The sequence below is a fragment of the Rousettus aegyptiacus genome, unplaced genomic scaffold, assembly GCF_014176215.1.
Source record: "Rousettus aegyptiacus isolate mRouAeg1 unplaced genomic scaffold, mRouAeg1.p scaffold_m13_p_13, whole genome shotgun sequence".
Taxonomy (NCBI): Eukaryota; Metazoa; Chordata; class Mammalia; order Chiroptera; family Pteropodidae; genus Rousettus; species Rousettus aegyptiacus.
In genome coordinates, this window is record NW_023416288.1 from 36,182,647 (window position 1) to 36,204,103 (window position 21,457).

Genomic DNA, 21,457 nt, shown 5'->3' on the forward strand with positions numbered 1-21,457 from the left:
GGTCCTTGTTTGTTTCCAGTCCTTTTGCTGTAGCTTTTCCTGTCTTGTTTTCTAGTTGCTTAGGAAGGCCCACCTTGGCTCACTTCAGCCAGTGGCTCAGGCTTGAGTTCACCAAACACGGGGCAGTTTGAGAAGATTATTGAGCTATGTTCTGGCCTCTGTGTGTTGATATAACTCTTGAGGACTCAAATGAGCAAATGTTACCTCTTTGTATGTCAGGCTTAACATAACTATATGCCCAACGTAGACAAGAGGAAATGATAAATTGTTTTTCATCCCATATTACCATCTCAGAAATCATAATTCATTTATCCATTCCATCAGTGGTCATTTAGTTCTGTGCCAGGCACTAAGCTGGGCAATAGTTATAGATTACAAGACACGCATTGTCTCGTTCTTTCTGGAATTTCTAATGTGATGAACTGGAAATAATAATGATAACAATTGCCCATTTAGCCAATTGACATGTGCTATAAAGGAAAGGATTGTAGTACTGAGGTAGAAAAACAGGGGGATATCTTTAGTTATGGAGGTGGCATCGAGAAGATGAACTTGAAATAAAGAGAGGAAGGCAGTTTTTTTTTAAGAATGAAATGATGTCAGAGGAGAGAGGGCAGGGTTGTAAGGCAATATTAAAGTTCTTTTCAAGTCACAGGGAGCAAGGGCATACTATCCTCATTCTGTACTTGAAATGACACCGTCTACCAGTCAACAAATTTAATGCCTAAAGGATAGGATTTAGCTAGGCAGTGAGGAAGGGAGGAAATTGCAGGCCTGGGGAATGTACCTGCAAAGGTGTAAAGGTGAGAATTTGAATTCATGAGTGTGTAGAGAGTAGAGAAATGTGACTGGAGTGGAGAATTTGGACAGGAGACAAGCATAAGAAGTGGGACTGGATACATAGACCGTTGAGACAAGACTAAGAGTGGGCTTTAGTAAGTAAGGGAAACTCTGGTCAGTTTTAGAGTTGAGAAGTGACATGTACCGATTAACTGGGCAGTGTGGTCCGAAGTAGACTGGGAGAGACCAGAAGGATCGGAAGGCTGCAGCAGAGCAGGAAGCGATCGTGTAATCAGTATAGGAGGTGATAAAGCTGTGGAGCTTGTGGAATAGCAAAGAAAAGGCAGACGTGGGAATCATTATGAAGGCAAAATCAACAGAGCGAAGAAGCTACACGGGATCACGTGCTGAATGGCGGAGCTCGGATGAACACGCGGACGTGTTGACTAGCCCTTTGCCCTTCAGACCATGGTCTCAGCAGCTCTAGATGGTGCGTCTCTTCCTGTTCCTATTGTCAAGGTATTTTTCAGATTCATTCGTTTTCCATCTCCATCTTTTCATAAATTTTCATATTCCCCGTAAATTGTAGGACACATAGAAGAGTGCTTGTGTTTCCTTTTTTCTTTTCCACAGCAATAGTCACTATACATTCACTCATCAAACATCTATGTGACAGGCCTTGTATGAAGCCCTGAGGTTGGGGGCACGAAATCAGACCCTGTCTCTGTAGTCAAAGTGTTCATAGCTGGAAGGGGAAAACTGACATATAAACAAACAAACAAACAAACAAATAAATAGATAGATAGATAAATAAATATACCAATGTGTCATAAAAGCTTTGAAAGAAATATATATGAGATAAGATGGAGGACAAAGGAGCAGTTAATTAATTCTGCCTAGTGGGGAAGTAGTGTTAGCTTGGCAGTAATCGTGATAACAGCAATGATAATTATAATAATGGCTACTAACATTTATTGGGCATTTAATGTGTTCAACATTGCACTTAGCTCTGTATTTATACTACTTGACATAATCTTTATAAAAATCTTCCACCGTAGGGTTGGTTGTTCCTATTTAACAAATGAGAAAACTGCAGCAAAGAGAAGCCATAAACTTGGTCAAGATCATACATTATTCATTTATTCACCAAATAGTTGAATTTATTGCATATCTGCAAAATGCATGTCATGGAGCAGACGGTGGCTGTTCTCTGACGAACATGGCGTATTCCCTGCTGCAGGTTTACTGAAGGAATCACTTGTGGACACAAGTCATGCTCTCTAATGGCGGTGTGGACGAGACACAGTGGGAGCACCAAGTAGGGAACAGCTAACAGGGCCAGAACGGCTTGGGGAAGGCTCCACGAAGGAGAGGATATCATAGCTGGGTGTGACAAGTAGATCAATCGCAAAGAAGAAATATTAAGTGCAAAGGTGGAAGACACGTGAAATGGTGCTGCATAGTCAAGAAACGTGGAAGTCTGTGTGTGTGAGCAGCAGTGGGGAGGAAGAAGGAGGTCGGGCTGCCAGGAGGTAATGTGGGAAAGACCGATTGGGACCAGGCTGTAAAAGGCTGAAGTCAACGCAAAGGCACACGTAGGAGACAATGGATGGCCAGCGCAAGGGTTTAAGTAGTCTGGTGCCATGATGGAATGTGCGTCTTTCCGGTAGAAGATTCTTGTGAAATGAGGAACCATACCAGTGAGTACAACATCATTTTCAGTGGTATTAGACTAGTTTCTAGTTTCCAGGATGTCTGTAGAAACATCAGCCACAGAAACGTGCCCGACTGTAATTCCAGTAACCTGAATGAAATGGTACCATGTCATTCCTCTTAACTCGTTTGACTATATTTAGCAGGAGCAACTGAGACAATAAAGTGGTGTAGATGAGAGCAGAAACACAGACAGTCTAAGGCCCTGAGCGTCTGAACAGGAAGGAGCAGGATCTTTGAGAGACACTTGAAAATTGTTTCTCACAGTCAAGGGTGGCACCTGAGAAGACATTTATTGTCTTGAGCATTTTACTATGGTATTAAATGAATAGCTATAAAATGCTTACGGGGATGGTTCTTGCCTCAAACCCAGTATTAGAAGGGATGACAGAGGCCTGGGATTGGGGAGGGTAGGCCAGTCAGATGGATGCTGCTGCTCTGTATCTTGCAGACAGGAAGGGGGGTGGGTGGTGCCTGCTTCCTTGAAACGGGCGAGTGGACCAAGGTCACTGAAGGCCACATCACTGTGCAAGCTGTCCTTCTACCCGTTGCAAGGAAATTTGCCTTGGACGTTGAATTTGATCCAAACATCATAAAAATGGGCTCTTTCTCAGGCTTCCCCTGAGCTCTTGGAACTCTTGAGGAAGGGGAACTAACATCAAAGACTGAGCGAGTGAGGGTTGTTTGTTTGCTTGTTTTAGTAGTTTGATTAAAGTACTATTCAACGCTGTTTGAACTATAGCTTTCCCTTCCTAATCCTAATTTGCCCTGTTCATGGTAAACTAGCCTAGAAATGCCCATGTAGGCAACACGATCTCAATACAAAGGTCACTAATCAATTATTCTGCAGGAAAGTCATGGTGTCTTCCCAGGCTTTTCTAGACGTGAAGATGGTAGTGATAACATCGATCCAAATTAGTGATATGACAGATATACTGTAATTCTCAGGACCACATGCCAGTATCAGTTAATAACTTTTTAAAATATCGATAGAAACAGTGTCAGATACCATGTCACTTTCCACTAGAAAACATTTTTACAGCAAGACTATTGGGGAAGTATGGTTAAGTAGGTAAGAGCCTGGACTCTGAAGCCAAACTGCCTAGATCTGAGCTCCTCCACTTTTCGGTTGTGTGACTTTGAGCAAGTCACTTAACCACTCCTGTGCCTCGGTTTCCACAGTTGTAAAATGGGGATAATAATACCTGCCTCCTAGACTGATGGTAAAATTAAATTTTCTGACATTATAATGTTGTGTAAGTGTTAGCTATTATTGATAATATTTCTATTAATATCAGTCATGGGGAGTAGACACTCAGAATGAACCATTACTCTCTGAACTTCAGGTTGTGAACTTTACTGAGAGTTGTTGTCAGGCACTATGCTGGAACATCCGTTCTCACACATGGTACTCACTACAACCCTGTCTACTAGAGAGTTTTCTCCATTTTTAAGGATGAGGAAGGTATGGCTCAGAGAACTTGAATAACATGCCCCACATGATATAGAGCCAATGTGAACTTGCTCCTGATTCCAGTGCCCATGTTTTCTTTCTGTACCATGTGCCCTCTTAGAATTCTGTGGAGGGTAAGTATGAAACTCTGAAAAAGCCAAAATTTAAATGTGCGTGTCAAGGCTGGAGTTTCGACAGTGCCCTGTGCTCTCCTCCCCCTTCCCTTCCTTCAAGGGTTGCCTGAGATGGTTTCTTCTACTGTGCATCTTGCACTATGTAAACATGCTAAGGAGAATGCGATGGAGAGAGAGGTAGCCTGTGTGGGCCCTGGTCTCCTCACCTCTCACCTACCCTGACTCGTCTACTACCTCACTGTCCCCTCTGTCACGGAGCAGCCTAGCCTCTAAGTAGGATTCAAAATACCCATACTGGTACTGCCGCTCATGGGAGCATCAGAAAGGAGCCCTCAAGACTCTCTAGAATCCCTTCTACGCTTCCAGAGAGCCTAGTGTCTCCCAGAAAGTTTGAACCTTTGTTATTCTGTGAATGTCTCAGACATTTTTGGATGCAGCTCATGGTTGTTTACATCTGAGAAGTTCTGAAAGTCTTCCTAACTGCCCAGGCATCATTAAGATGCAGACAACTTCAAGATTGCACAACTCAACTTGTAAACGCGTGTCGAGATGACCCTGGCTCTTTATAGAGAAACCCATAAAGTCTCCACACCTTGGCAGTTGGACAGAATGTAGATTTGAAGATAACATTTTGGGACCTTATGGGAATCAACATTATTTTGCCCGTATGCTCCAACCTTCACTTTCATTTGTGGCCCACTTTCCTTCATCCTTCATTACCACACCCTAAAATTATAGTTATTTGTAAGAACATGGATGTATATTCACACATATCAGGTTGTTTTTTTGCATATTGTATTCCAAGTCCATGCACGCAGAAAGACAATTACCACCCTACTTCAAGCTCACGGAGTATGCAATCACGACTCATTATTTCCCTGTTTCCCATCCCATTCACACCCTTATGTCTCAGAACAACAATGAATGGAAAGCAAGGTATGTTACAGGACATTAAAGGAGAAAGAAATCTAAGGACATGTGGAAGAATTTGAACCAAAGAGGGAAAATTTTAGGTGAAGATAGTTTTTCTGTGGAGTTCTCATCTGCGATGTTTGAGAAATTTTACTTTTTGTTAGATCCGTTTCTTAAATCATGATCCCTTGGGTCTGGCAGAAAGCTATAATTTTCGGAAGGTTAATTTCTGCAAAAGCTTATGGTTATAGAGAAAAATCAATGTTTCTAGGCCCATGAATCAGAGTCTAAAAAGTCTGTTTGGATATTTAGTGTCTCATAAAATGTAACAGAGAGACTTATGGAGTATCAGAACTGGAAAAGATCATGGAGACCATGTGGTCCAACCCTTTGCTTTTATCAATGAGGTTGTGGAGCCCAGGGAAGTTGAATGATTTATCCAGGGTTACATGGCTACAAGGAGGGGTAGAGACTGAACTAGGAGAGACCTCCTTACGCCTAAGACGATATATTTTCAACATTATCACATATTACTGAGCATTTGGAAACATTTAAGCCAAAGTATGAACCATGTATCATAAGTGAGAGAATCTGAGCAACAGAAGAGATCTTGGAGGTCATCTAGTGCCATTTCCCTCCTGATGCAAGAATCCTCTTGGTGACATCCTTGACAGATGACCACTAGCCTCTACTGTCTTAACTCTCATACCAGAAGCTCAGTACTTTACAAAGCAGTTTGTTTTGTCTTTTGACATCTCTCCATTTTGGTAAATTTATCCCAACAAAAGGTCAAATTCATATTTTTACAGTATCAGTTCAAAAGGAGTGAGGGTGGCCAGGGTGAATGGCATGGTATTAGTGATGGTGTGGTGTTTTTTCCTTTCTTAAAAGAAAGATAATAATGCCTACTTTGTAGGGTCATTGTGAGGATTAGAGCTGCGGTTAGAAAGCATCCACCATAGTGGCTGCTTAAAAAAAGGAACCCACATTGTAGTTATTATTGGCTTTTTATCATCATGATCCCATTTTTTGAAATTACGACTGCTGGAGCAACGGAGACTATGTCTAATCCTGCAAATATTCGAAGGCAGTTAGCACGACTTTCTAGGTGTTCTCTTCTTTAGACTAAACATTCCCTGATTCTTCGACCATTCTTCCTGGGATGCGTTTTGGATGCCTCCATTGCTTTCATTCCTTCCTATTTGTCAATTTCCCCCTTAAAATGTGGTGGCCAAATGTGGTCAATCCGACGTGCTCTACAGTGGAATAATTACTTCCCTCGATCTGGACATCGCACTTCTCTTCTAATAACCTAGATTTATGTTAGCATTTTTGGAGGCCAGATCACACAGTTGGCTCAAGGAAAACCCGAGCCTACTATCCAGAACATTAGCTATGCCTCCCAACATGTGTCCGCCACGGAGATGACAAGCACGATTTTTACATCTTCATCCAAGCTGTTGATAAAATTGTTGAACGGGAAAAGGCCAAAGGCTGGAACTCGAGGAATATTCCCCAGTCCTTCTTGGCATATTGACATCCATCCACCGGTTTTGTGACATTGTTTTACCAGCTCCAAATCTAAGCAACTATACTAGCAGAAATAACTCAGCAAGATAGAATCACTCTTTGTGTTTTTGAAATCGGATATTTAATTTATCCAGAGGTAAAACGCCATTCTTTTATCAATGAAGACAGGTTTTGAACCCATAATTGGGAAAATGTGAACTCAGAAAATAATTTCAATTTTGAGTTACTATGTAATGCTTAAAGGAAAAAAAAAAAATAGATCTCCTCTTAATATGAAATGATAATGCTTGCCTAATTGTTTATTTTTCCACAATGTTTTAAAGTTACCCTCTGGGTGTGGGAGAAGGAGGCTGGAGAATTTGCAGATTTCATGTGTGGGGGAGAAAGGAGGTTATCTAAGAATTAGAATATAACTTTTAAAGCTTTTTCTATCTCTAGTAGAGATCACAGAGACAAAGAAATGTCTTTAAAAGGGCGTTGGGGGAGGGTGTGACGTATTTTTCTAGATAGTCTTTTTTATTCTTTTTAACGATTGTCAGAGAAGACTCTTAAACGTTTTTGGGTGAGGAGATATACTTTTTCCTCTCTTTGAACATGCTTTACTCTGAAGAAATGAAACCAGTTTATTTGTACTCCAGCACAAGTCAGTTTTTCTTTTTCTTTTTCTTTTCTTTCTTTCTTTCTTTTTTTTTTTTTTTGTGGCAGAGATAAAAAATGGTTGTCACTACCATTTGAGCCAAAGTGTCCAAAGACTTGGAGGTCACCTCTTGGTAACTTCCTCCAAGGGATCATGTAATATTTTACCAAAGGCTTTACTTTCCAATCTACATGACATGTTTGTGGCTTTCTTCTCAGTGAGGAGCCTCTCTATTTCTCTAGCCCAGAATCAAAGAAGTACCTTAACATCTAAAACTCTATTATTATGAACATACCATGAGATCTCAAGGTAAATAGACAAGAACTTAGCACTCTGCAAAATTGTCCGGGGCATATAAGATAAGACTTCATTATATTGAATGGTCTAGGAATGTTATTTTGTGTTTCATGCATTCACTCCTTATTTATTGAGCACCTACTGTATGCCAGGCACTGACTTAGACATTATCGACACAATGGGGTGTAGAGTCAGATTTAGTCCCTTCTCTTATTATGCTCATATTCTTGAGGAAGAAACAGATATTAATCAAATAATCAAAAACAATTGTAAACTTGTAGAAAGTACTACAAAGGAGAGGGAGATGGTGCCCATCACTGGCGAGGTCAGGAAAATCTTCCTCACGAGATGCTTCATTTGAAATTTAGAGGTGGAGTCAGGGGAAGAACGCAGGTAACAGAAAAGAGTGTGCTCCAAGGCCCTGCGCTGAAATGGAATATGGTCATTTCAAGGGCAGAAAAATTCCAGGTGGGTGGAGTAAATCACAGAGAGCAAGAGCGACAGTGGTGTGAGATGAGCTGGGGAGGTGGAAGGGCTCCAGACAGGCCTCGGAGGTCACATGAAGAGGGCTGCCAGTGTCTTCTAAACCATGGGAAGCCATCCAGAAAGCTGGGGATGGGGACCGTGTAGACATGATCAGTTTTGCCTTTTGAGGAGATAGATCACTGTGGCTATAGTGCGGGAAAGAGGAGAAAGGGAAGCCAGAGGGCGTGACAGGCGACCAGCTAGGAGACCACTACGTAGTCCGGGAGAGGAGACGGCGGTGGTTGAGTCTAGGTTGGAAGAAGGAGAGATGGAAATATAGAAGTGATGCAGGATGCTGAAGCCGAATTTGTAGTATTCGGAGACTGTATATGGGGGGATAGAAAAGACGTATCAAAGGTAAGTCAAAGGAGGTTCCCAGATTTTAGATTCTTTTTTGTGACTTTAAAGATTTTTTTATTTTAAAAATGAAATTGCACAGCTTTATCGAAAACTTTTGGTAGCATCGCACAACAGAAATAATTCTAGAAGAGAGTCAAGGGCTGTTATTGACAAAGTAGGTGACTGTGAGCAAGATGAAAATTTTTGAGTATCTTTGAGAATCCAAACGATGGAAAAAATAATCCTTGTAATTGTTTACTTCAAGACCTAATTAAGACCTGGGGACGTATGTTTGTTAAGGTTCACTTTCATAAGAAATAACACAATTGTTTTCATTTTTATTATTTTTAGTCCCATTCTCTAGGTCTCAAGATCCTATAAAAAAAAAAAAAAAAAAAAAAAAAAAAAAGCTCAGGAACTCAAGCATGTCCCTGCGCTGCCACCCCAATGCAAATCGCCACTTCCTTTCATCTTACTTTAACCAGCCACAATATTTTCCCACATCAGAAAAGCCTCCCCGTGTAGAAGAGGCGCTCGTGGGCCCTGTGTGTAGGTGTGAGCCCGTTCGTGCCTTTGGGGAATCCACGACGACACAGTCGGCTCGCAGTCTGAGCCAGGTGCCCAGTTGCCATCTGGACGCCTGACAAACTGTGTGGCCAGGAGTTAGAAATCAGAAACCTGGGAAAGGTGCAGCGTGATGGACACAGCCACCCCAAATACCCTCTATGTTATCACCATCATTTAACACATCGTGCAGGAAATCCTGTTCTTTGCAGAAGAACTTCAAAGAACCACTTCTAGTTCTCCTGGGGAACATTTACTTCGTTCTTTGCTAACCCCAAAGCGCAGACAGATATATATATTTTTTTCCTCTAGTAAATTGCTAGTGACACTTCATTTCTTTCCTGCCATCCTCAACCTGTGGCCCAAATGACCTCTCGAATTTTCATACTCTGCTAGGCCGAAGCGCTGTTCCTAGCAGTTTACAGAGGTCCAGTTATTTATTTTGCTTTGCCCTGTACTTTTTCTTTCTTTCTGAGGTTCTGACTTTTTCAGATTTCGGTCCCACCATGTTGATCAGCCCTCTTCAGCCTAAGTGTGAATCCTCTTGCCCCAGTGACTTTCTTTTCTAGGAAGAGTTGTCTTTTAAGCCACTTTACCTTGAGTATTTTACCTTACTTTTGAATTTTTAACAAAGAAGCCTTTTATCAATTCATCAGAAATAAATACATGATGCGAGGTCCCTTCAGTGACTTAGTTGTCCTATTTGTTTCTTCACTCATTTATTTATGTAATACCGTTTACCAAAATGCCTACTGTGCTCCAAGCACCATGGGATAAAATTGTGAACACAAACGTTTTACATTCTAGAGGAAAAGACAGTGAGCAATCAATCATTGATTGACGGACAATCAATCGTTGTTCTATATTCCATGATTCCATAAAATTGTTACGGACTGATTTTATGGAAATACAGCAGAAAGTTGCAACTCTTGCTCGTGTGTATCGGACCTCAGGCACCCCATCGCTGTTCCAGGCATCCATCCTCATTCCCCAGATTAGTGGGCTTGGGTCACAGGTACCCAGATTATCATCTGGAAAACTAGTAGTTTCCTGGGGGAAAAAATAGTGGTCGGCTACTCTTATAAGACTGAAAAAGAAAAAATTACCTGGTGAGCTTGTCATTCAAAGCAGGATGCCAAATGACTCTTCACTAAATCACAGTATTATGTACTTACCACAGAAATCGTTTTCAAATGCAGTATACATCACACCAAGTCAGAGAAGATGTGCGCTAAACGTCCCTGATGTAAACCTCACATCAGGATGGCGGCAGAGTGATTAGTGAACTTCAAGGTATTTTCTTATGTGCTTTACTCTTAGGGTGAAGGGTTATTTTTCATCTTCTCATAGCTGTAAGTTGTAACAAGAAGAATGAACCCATGGCTTGCCAGAAGCCATAACTCTCTATTAGGTTGACATGACCAGATTCCCAATTTGGGCCTTTGAGAGCTTGAGAATAAAACGCTGACTTCTTCTGACCTTTTCTCTCTGTCTTCTCTGGGCAGAACATCTCGATGCATAACACAGTGGGTGGGGCCATGGCGGGGCCCGGAGCTCACCAGCTTGGCAGCACCCGGATGCCCAACCATGACACCAGCGTTGTGATTCAGCAAGCCATGCCGTCACCCCAGTCCAGCTCCGTCATCACACAGGCACCTTCCACCAACCGCCAGATCGGGTAAGGGGGCCTCCTCGGCTGTCTCCGCGTCCTGGCTGGAGCTCAGGGAATGTTCTGGATTTCCTCCTTGTTTCTAGAACTCGGATTGCCTGAGACAGAAGTTGGTTTTCTTGGCTGGCGTGCTATACTGCCTGGAGTTCAGGGTGACGTTTTTGATGGGGAAAGGGAGAAGAAGTCTCTGGTTGGTGGAAGATATTTGACCCTGACTTTAGGGGGAAAAGCAAGTCATTCCATGTCATTGTTCCTTCTAGCAAGATTCGTGAATGTTAAGACTGTTGCAGGAAACTCCATGGGTGCTATGGAGATGTCAGCATAGTTCTCAGGACAAATGCCTGAGGATGGTGGAAGGAAGTTTCACTGGCCCCGCCTCCTCTCCAGCAGAGTATGTCCCTCCCTTCCTGGGATCTGCTAAGCCCGCCACTTGTGTCTTCTGTATATTCCCATAGTCCCTGATCATTCTTCCTTGCTCCTCTTCCTTGTTAATACCTCCTTGTTAGCTCTCCCCTCTCTGTGTATTGGTCCACATTCGTTCTTGAAGTAGACAAAACAAAGAAGGCAGGCCCTCTCCATCTTATTTATGTATTAAAGATAATATCGATGCATTGAGAGAAATTGGTAGTATGGTCCCAGCCCCCGCGTATTATGGGATAGAAAGAGCTCTCACTTCTAAGTGTCTGCCATACCTCTTGCTCCTGGCCAATCAGAGCATGTCTGAGGGCCAGCGGTGTGAGTGTTACTCAGGAGCATCTTAGAAATGCAGAATCTCTGGCCCAGCTTCCTTATCTCTAGAACGAGGGCGGTATCTCTTCTTTCTACCCTCACAAGAGTGGAGGAAAGAGGAAATAAAAGATTTAAGAGCACTCAGGTTTTCGGGGGAAAAAAATGATAATAACTTAAGCCAAAGAGTCATGATTAATTTATATTGCTGGATATATTACTGATAAATTTAGATTTCTGAAAACTGGTTGCTCTATGTTCCCAAAGTGGTCTGTTTAAAACAGGATAATGAGCCTGCTGTGTTTGGTGTATGCATCAGAATTTAGCTTAAATGTTCAGTTGAATACTGGATATGGAGATTGAAAAAAAATTGGAAGCGGTCCTGCAATTTGTCAGTGTGTCTTTCCCCCTTTATTTCTAATGCTCGTAAGAATTACAGACCGAGAGCGAGCACTGGTTCAGGGCCGGCTTCTTCCTCCTTCAGCTGCTCTACAAGAGACACCTTGCCTCTCGCCTTTCTCGGCTCACCAGGATGGGTCGTGGCATGTGAAGACCCACCTTAACAAATACGAGTTGTGGACAGTGATGGTTTTGTGAGTTTGCCGTGGGTACGTTGGTTTCCCATTCAAGACGGAAAATTAACCCTGCCGTTTGAATGCCTGGCTTTGTCTGAAGAAGCCAACACTGAATTAGCAAGTGTCTCTGTTAAAGATTTCCTTTCTTCTCAGATGACCATGGGAGCAAATGTTGCCACCATCTAGGGCAAGAACCTATAATATTCTAAGAGGGTGGGGCCGAGTTTGTTAAAGTCGGCATCTTAATTTCAAGGGACTCCTTCACTCTAGTGGCTTGGCTTTGGGCAGACAATTCACAGTTAGGCCAGCTAATTATAATTATTTTATTTTTCTTTCAAGGGGAAAAAACATAAAATGTGCTAGAGTTTACTAGCGGTTTTACAGCATTCCTTCTCCCCTGGAGTCCTGCCTCTCCCCGACCGGTCCCCAGCTACCCTCTTGGAGGCCCTCAGTGTTTGGCCATTGTTAGCACAATGCTGGTTTTTGTGAAACAATCTTTTAAGGGCTAGCACGAAATTCTACTATGGGTGTTGACTCTGTTGATAATTTACCCAGCTGCCCCAGGGCTGTATAGTTGGGTGACGTTTCTAAGCTGTGTCACTATGCCTGGCTGGGTGGGGGTGTTTTCCTGGGACGTGTGACCTCCTGACCCACTCCATTTTCTCATTTATTCCCAGTCCTGGGGTGTCGTATGTCTCTCCTGGTGTGTTCCAGGAGATAATTGTCACTTTTAGGACTCTGTCTCATTGCCAGACTTGAGGGAGGCTGTTTCTTTTCTTCAGATTCTTCCCTGTCACGCTAACCATGTTGATTTCAACCCACACATCCTGTCATTTCCATTTTCTCCATGTGACCCATTCAAAACCTTGCCCGGATGATTGTGGGGACTCAGCAAGGAACAACCCAACCCATCTCACCAGTGGATTCGGAATAAAACTCTAGGTGGTAACATTTGGGGATGGTTGACTCTTTTATTTCTCTCAGCAAAGAGGAAATGAGTACTTATTTTAAAACATGAGTTCCCTCTGGAGACTGTGTCTTTAAATGAGCATTTGAAATTGCAGATAGATTTTTTTTTTTTTGAGGCTGCACAGAACCATATTGTAGTAATATTCTGATTTTTATCACAACCTCAAATATTTAAGTGTCAAAATCTGGCCAAGCCACCTGCAAATGTTTGCCATGGCAACTGGCCAACAAAAACAGCAAACAGCAATGAAAGTCTTCATTCGGGCTTGCGCTTAAGCTGCATCCAGCCAGAGGGGCTGGGACCCACCTGTGCCCACGCACGGCGCTCTCTTGCTGTGGCCAGTGGGTGTGTTCACAACTGGAACTTTGTGGGAGAGGAAGGGGCCGCCCGTCTCCTGCTCCCCGTCTTTCCTCCTCTTCCACTAGTGTTTGGCTTCTGCTGCCAACCCTACTTTTGCTCTCCTTTCTGCCCTCTCCCTTCGTGCCGTATTTAAGCTTAGAGGCTTGAATGCAGTGGGAGTGGTGCTGACGCGAAGGATCAGGCAATGGTAGCACTGCCCGTTCTCAGGGAAGATTCGGGGAGCGAAGCGTTTGCATCCTTGTGAGCATTTGATTTTCATACTTTCTGAGCAGGCGCTTAGCCAAAGTAGACCAATATGGGTGGAAATGCAAAAATCTGAAGAAATAAGGTTGACAGTAGATAGATAAGCAATGCAGGCACTTCCCTTCCTTCTCTTTTCACCCTGTACCATGCCCTGTGCCCAGTTCTGTCTGAGCAGTACTGCTATCCCGATAGAAACGGAAGGTGAGTATAAATATCCCAAATTGCACTTGTGTGGTTAGGTAGGCTAGAAAAATACACAGCACTAGAGAGTGTGGGAGGCATCCCCAAACTAGTGACTACTTGTGCTTAGTCAAACTGGCAGACGCACTGTCGGGAAGAGTGTATTTGGCTGATTGATGGTAGCATTTTAGGAGATAAGTTTTCCAGATTGGAAAAAAAAAAAATTAGTGAGGCATGAGCTGTGGAGGAGCAAGTGAGATGGAAAGCAAGCGTGTGTTAAATATAGATGAAATCGATTCAGCCTTGGACCAAATATGTGGCAGATTCCAAGATCTCCACTCTAGTCATTTTTATTAGATATCATGTAACAGGCTCATTAATTCAGGATCAAGCCAGCAAAGCCTAGGAAAAATAGTAGATGAGCAGGTAGTGGTCGTGTAAATTCTCTCTTTCTCTGTCTCTTATCCTTTCTCTCTCTCTCTCTCTCTCTCTCTCTCTCTCTCTCTCTCTCTCTTCTCACATGAGACATTTTTGTAGGAGCCAATAATCAGTTGATATAATCTTAATAGGTCCCAGTTTCCCTAAAGAAGTCTATTTCTCTTTACAGAGTAAATGATAGTGGATAATTCTTGCTCAGTAATTCTTCAGAAGGGTGATGAAGATAACATGGAGTGTGGAGTTCTACAAGAATAGATATCAGTACAGAGTTCTGACAGCTCAAGGGAGGCACTGCCAAAATATTCCACAAATTTTCTTCCTGGATTCTTTCTGTTCTCAAAATGTTCTACAGATGTAATTTTCTGTACTGAGTCGGGAAAGGGTATAAATTGGTTAAATTATTGGTAAAAATTATTTGACAGTAATTGTTTACAATGGGAGTGTGATAGGTCTAACATCAGAATATACAGATGTTCCTACCAAGACTGCTATTTGGAAAAATGATATCTGGCCCATTATGGAATATTCTAGGTAATATACCAGGAAACTTGAAACTCTATTCAACAGCATGCACATGTGAAGCCATTTATATATATAACCTCTCCCTGATTTTATACCAATTAGTCCTGGCACATATATGTTCATGTGTTGTGTAGCTATATTATCTATTTGGTCATCAACCCTATCTGCATGGGGCTGTAGCCAGGCAGTATAGATCTAACACTAAACCAGAAACTTATATAAAATATCATAGAAGCAAATCTTGTTTAATGTAAAAATAAAAAGGAGCTGATGTCCATCATAAATTGAACTTTCTATCATCCTTTCTGTACTTCTTTCTCTCTTTGCAATCCTTGACACTACGTGTCATGCAGAATATCGGTTATAGATCAATGAACATGACCAAGGAAAATAAATAATAATAATAATAATAATAATAATAACAACAACAACAATAATAGTAGTAGTAGTAGTAGTGGCGGTGGTGGTAATAGTAGTAGTAGAAGTAGTAGTAGTAGTAGTAGTAGTAGTAGTAGTAGTAGAGGAAGAAGGAGAAGAGAAGCTTATTACATTATATCTTAGAACTTGTTAATGTCAAAAGCAAAGCCACCTTTCCTACTGAGGAAAGTCATGCGGCTTTGTTGTATGAGTTAGTGTTGCTGCTTGAGGTGTCCCTCGATATGGACGTGTTAATGGATTCGAGGGTTTTTGTGTCATTGTTGCTCTGGAGCTAGAAAACACAAAATGGAGAGAGGTCAGTAAATGACAGGCATGGTTCAAAGAAGACTTAAATGATAAGCGGTGTACGGTTTAAGAACGTGCTTGCCCTGAGGGTGCATAGCTGTATAAATCCGTTATTAAGAGTTTTCTTAAACTCCACAAACCAAGAGCATGATTAAGACTGCCAACCACAAGACAGCTGTCACTGCCCACCACGGGCTAAGGCTTGCGACACCCAGGCCAGCCTTTTCCTGCAGAAGCAGCAGACCAGCAGGTCCCAGGTTGTCGCTGGCCCACAGCCCTTCCCCAGGACAGCTCGAAGCCCTCTTTGAATAATTCAGACCAGAAGCCATTATTTCCTGCTTTGTGTTTTGCTTAATATCATGGCTATGAACATTGCTTTATTGTTGGAAAGTGGCTGGATCTTTCACAGCCCCGAGAACATTTACGAGGGCCCTTCAGGGGGATGCTTTCTGGGAGGGTTGATGGACTTAACCATATGGCTCCCGTTAAATCCCATGCAGAGCCTTGAGAAATTACCTCTGACAAGGGGGCCAGCAGCCTTCCACGCATAGAGTTTTATGTGTGGAACGAAACATTAAGTACTGATATTTGAGGAAATATAAGGTTTCTTAACATTCGAGAGTCATAACACCACATGGTATTGTGGCCAGATGAAGGGGGCAGAGCCAGAACTCCAGAGCACAGAGCCGTGTTTTCCAAAAAGCAGGAAAAACAGCCCTGTTCTCGTCTCCGAATCTGGCTCTTGCCTCTGATTCCTCAGGCAAGTCTTGCGTGTCTCGGTTTCCCAGCTCCTCAGCTGGCATACAGCTCAGACGGCTGTGGACGGAACACCGTAGACCCAGTGTGTTTACTTCTCACAGTTCTGAAGGCCGGGGAGTTCAATGTCATGGTGCTGGCAGGTTCGGTTCTTGGCAAGGGCCCTCTTCCTTCCTTGCAAAAGGGTTGCCATCCTGCTGTGTGCTCACCTGATCTCTTTGTGCAAGTGTATGTGGAGAGAGAGAGGGAGAGGAAGGGAGGGAAAGAGAACACACTCTGGTGTCTCTTCTTCTTCTTATAAAGCGACTGATTCCATTATGAGGGGCCACTCTCATGACTTCACCTCTATCTGATTCTTTCCCAAAGGCCCCACCTCCTGATACCATCGCACGGGGGTGGGGGCGGTCAAGGCTTCAACATAGAAATATGGGAGGGGGCGCCAACATTCAGTTCATAACAGCTAGTGTACATGGGAGAGAAAACTGGAGGTCGCTCTTCAATGGCTCAAGCTTTTTGTTAGAAAAAGCCTTGATTAGCGGGCTGATACTAAAGAGAAGGAAGGAAACTAACATTTATCTGACATCTACTATGTGCCAGTCACTAATCTAGCTTTGCATGTTGTTTCCTATAATTCTCCAAGAGCCCAGATAGACATCAGTTACTCCAGTTTAATTGCCCAAAGAAGAGAAGTAACTTGGCCAAAGTCATTCAGCAGAGTTCTGAGTGCAGGTCTGTTGGGCTCCAAAGTACATGGACTCGACTTCCCCGCATTTTAGTTTCCTCACATGTAAAATGGGGAGGTATCACTAGAAGATCCACCAAGTGTATCCAACACTAAAGAGCTAATGATTTTCATAACAAGTTTAATTCTGGAATCTACGAGGCCAGATAAGTTCCGCAGGGCTCAGCTCTGAGCACGTGACTATGTGTAGTTTCCTCCTTCGCACTAATCTCATCAAGAAATTGTTCTTTTATGCTCACATTGCTAAATGTGGCTTTTGTTGGAGATGTAACTACAAAATACATCTGAAATAATAACACAATAGTAAAAGGTGCAAAATAAGCCCAATGCAAGAAACGTGGACGAAGATCTTGCCAGACGCAGGTCTATGGGAAATTGCGGTACACTGTCTTCTATTCTGGCATTGTTTGGGGGGTTTCTTTGTGGATGACTCAGAACATAGGGCTTTAGTTTACATCAATATTTAGTTTCTTGCTAGGGATAAGCCTAAGGTGAGGTGTCATATAACTAAACACTGAGTGTCGAGGGTATGCATTTTCCGTAACACAAAACGCAGTAATTAACTGCATCTTTCTGTACCCGTCGCTATCACATTTCATTCATGAGGTCTGGCGGAGTGTTTCCTGCCTTCAAGGCCTCGCTGGCTCACTCTAGGTTCACATGGCACATGGCTCATGGCGTGGAGTTTAGAGAGTCCCAAGACTGAGGTTAACCATTCCTTGAAGAATGCCAAAAGGGTATTAACACGGGAAAATGGTTAGTGCGTGCAGTGCTCTGCAAGGTGGGCGTGTTTGGAGAAATAAACTTGGTAAAGCAGAGCTGGCCCTCTGGAGCCAGGAGAACACTTTGTTCTTTTGAAGACTGAGCATGTCTAACGGGGCAATGTCCCAGTGGGCATTTCTGGTCATTCGTAGCTTGCAAATTCTTAAATACTATTTGTCTCATAAAGTGTAAATAACTCTGTATAAACGGATTGATAAGTAGGTTTTGAGTTAAGAGAAAAGGACTCTTAGGAATTTGCAGATAGCTAATAGTGCCCGTTGTATATACCATGTGTCCATATAATCAGACATTTGGGGATTTAAGATAATTGATTCAACAGTTTCTCTCATGTGTTATGTTAGACCAAATGGGTTTCTCTACCATATTTTTTTGTAACCTCTCTAATGAAGATTTAGTTCAAGGGTATACAAACTCTATGCATGTTTTACTTTTGCTTGGGTGAGAATGGCACAAAAACATTTGATTTGGTCTTGGACTTTAGACGTAGAGATGATTTAATGTTTCTTCACATACAGAGGGAACCCTATTTCAGTGAGGCAGTGCAAACCATTGCTGGAGTGATGGGAGGCCATGGCTGGCAGCTCTGATTCTGCCCCTTGCAAGCCTAGGACTTCGAATAGTCCCCTTGACCTCTTCGGGCCTTACTTTCCCATTGTACAAAAAGAAAGAACAAAACGAGATTGTCTAGTAAGTACCCTCTTCTAATTTAAGGAATACATTTGTTTCCTTATCATGACCGATACTCTACCACACGCTGCTTGGCTGATATGAATTGTGGAAGAAGAAATTCCATAAAATAGATACATTCCTGTTTAGCAGGAGATTGAGTAATGTATTTGCCAAGTATGTTGTGCTTTTGGTAAATATCAACATAAAATTCCTGTAGAGTAATAAACATTTTTAATGGCACCAGACACATTTAAAAGAATTTGGAGTTTTATAGTTTTCCCCCCTTTGGCAAAGTGTGTCTTGGCTGGCGAATAGGCCGGCGAAGTCTGTAAAATGATAGGACCCTTGTGGGCGGGGGGTAGAGACATGCCGGAATGTGCTTGGGTTGCTTTTGCAGAGTTGTAGATCTTTGCAGAGAACAGATGGCCCCAGACATCTTTGAAATGCCAGAAATGACTTCCTGAATAACAATATGCCCTTCATATGTTGGTTCAGATATGGTAATTCACAAGCCAAAGGCACAGCACTTTACAGCTGACCTCCAGTCTATTGTTTGTAGCCCATAGAATCCATAAACATTTTCTACACAGATAATCATGACGAGCACAACGAACACCTCTCCCCAAGTCACCACGCCACGGAACACTTGTCAAACACAGAATATTCTCGGAACATCTAGGGGCTGGAGGCCAAGCTCTTGGCAGACCCTCAGGGATCACTGCTAAGGGTGACATTTCCTCTTACTTTCCCCAAAGTCTTGGTCCAGCTGAGTACCTGAAGAGAGAAGCCGTAGAGTGTTCAAGAGAAGGAGAGGCAGTTTCCCCTTCAGTACTGTTTGGGTGGTGTGAGTGTAGCCATTCTGATGAACCTACAAACTCAGAGAAACCGAAGTCTACCCGTAAAGTCTCTCTCTAGCCCTGTGTTGAATCAGGCTATATTGTTACTGACAAAAAACTGAATAAAAATGCAACTTCATAGATGTGTATTCCAAATTATAGCCTCTCTAAAACATCGAAAGAATGAATTTAAAAATAATTCGTACTTAACTATATGCTCTTAAGGGAGACCAGGGAATTTTAATGTCAGCGTCCAAATGAAAATTGTCTCTGCATGTGTGTGTGTGTAGGGGTGTATGTGTGTGTGTGTGTGCGCATTTCATATTTTGCTTTACTAGAATGTGATTTAGGCCATTTGACATTTATATAACCTTATTGAAAACCCTTGAAGAATTCTTCCAGATGTATTCTGGGTATTTTACGTAACATGGTTTCCATAATGTCCCAAATGTTCCTTATAATCTCCCACTTAAGTGACAATAAACGGTACCAGAACCTTGGAACCGCTTTTAAAGAACAACTATACTGACCGACAAGCATAGAAAGATTAAAAAAGGGAAAAAACTCATGTAGATTCACTAATATTAGCTCCTTGACCTAATTTTCAGAAAATTGGAACAATTCCTCATTATCTAGAAAATAACCCTTTGGCTGGTAGGTCATGTTTTTAGGAGGAGCTATGCTTTATTTTTCTGACATCTTGATGTCACTGGTATGTGAGGTAAGATACTTAAGTGCTAATGCTGACGTCCCTGCAGGGTGGTGACAGCCAGATCTTAGAGTAGGGGAGGGGGTGCCGGCTCAGGTGATTCCATCCCTGTGAGAAGGAGGGTGAACATTTCACGAAACAGAGGCTACGGCGCTCACCGTGGGCTCTGCCTTCACCGACGAAGGCTTCGCTCTGCCAGGGGATTCGGAGCTATCGCTGAAGGGCAGTGGAGGGGGGAGGGCACGCATTCAACCCCAACCTTCTTTCCTACCTTCGTCCCTCCATCTCTCCTTCTTTTCTTTCCATCTCTCCTGGAAAGAAAGGAAGAATACAGCGAATTATTCATGTCTGTCATTTCACCGTGGCTCTGGCTGTAAGTGTGGAATTGGAGAAAGTTTAACACTTTTATTTTTTTTTTTTGTGCCCCCCTCCCAAAAGTTTAACACTTTTAACTAAGAGGGAAATGAGGTGTGTATATGGGGCCGGGAGTTGGTCAATTGCTAGGCATGTCCCAATCTCCTCTCATTATATGGATAGTGGTTATTTATTTAATTTAGCTCTCTAGTCAAGCACTGTGCAGGAAACCAAGGAGTGAGATTTCTTTGGCAAGTGTGTGGTGTGTGTGTGTGTGTGTGTGTGTGTGTGTGTGTGTGTGTGTGAGAGAGAGAGAATTTTTCCAAAAAGAGTATGTGAAACTTCAGCTGTCCCACTGAAGCCACAGACAGCCAACCCTATAGTGGGTCTGCCGCGTTCCATAATTATTATTGCCATTAGGAATAATTATTATTTGCTTCGTTGAGTTGGCAGTTTGGAGCCTGTCTGAGACAGAGGCTTCTCACAGGAGCCACAGAACACAAAGGACCGAGCCATCACCCACAAGCGCTTCGACATGTTCGGACGACATCCTCTTCTCGGTTCCCTTCTGTGGGTTTCATACACCCTGAGCTTCATACCGAACGAAAAGTTCATCGGATACAAAACCAGCACAAAAGAGCCTGTGCTCGGGAAGCTTTTCTGATTGGATGTTGGAATTCTTGGCTTTTCTCAAATCCGGAGATGAGAGTTCTTTGCGTGCCGCTGCATTCCTTTAATTAAAAATGGAGAAATAAATAATAAGATGGGTTTTCGGTGAGAGGCTGGGTGTAAAACAGCATGAGAGGAAAATGTAGGTGCAAAGGAGGAACACCCAACAGGAAAGCGACAAGCTCATTTAGGACACAGAATATCCACAGCCTCAGCTTTATGTTTTCCTGGTTTGTTTTGCCTCCTTGGACACAAACTTGCCCAGTTCCAGATTCTGTACCATTTCTTCTTTCCTTTGCTTTATCGTTTTAAAACAGCTGCACGGGCATCCCTCACACCCTTCCTATGGATCGCAGGTAGAATGCAGCCAGGTATTTTGAACCAGTTGAGGGCTTGCAACAGAAGTTGCGCTTGGCGAAAAGAATCTCCAAGTCATCAAAGCAAAGGAGCCTGACACGATGTTCTTCCAGCTGTTATTTTTCCCATAAGATTTCATTGGTTCCTTGCCAAGGTCTGTACCAGTCACAGGCCTGCGGGCGCTTAAGAGAATAACACACACCCATAAGTGTGGGTGTCTGTCCCCTCCCTTTAAACCTCTTCCTCCCAGGGTGGGTGTTTGTAGCAAAAGCTGCTGAATCAGAAGCAGAAA

The 21,457-nt window shown here is 42.8% G+C and overlaps 1 protein-coding gene across 5 annotated transcripts in view; it reads left to right on the top strand.

Annotated features, from left to right (window-relative positions):
* The window catches only part of CREB5 (cAMP responsive element binding protein 5), a 379,991-nt gene that overhangs the window by 135,675 nt on the left and 222,859 nt on the right, over positions 1-21,457 (top strand). For all 5 annotated transcript variants that reach the window (XM_036230426.1, XM_036230429.1, XM_036230424.1 and 2 more), the window contains one exon: positions 10,390-10,562. In XM_036230426.1, the coding sequence (XP_036086319.1) occupies positions 10,390-10,562 (173 nt within the window). The remainder of the gene's footprint in view (positions 1-10,389; positions 10,563-21,457) is intronic.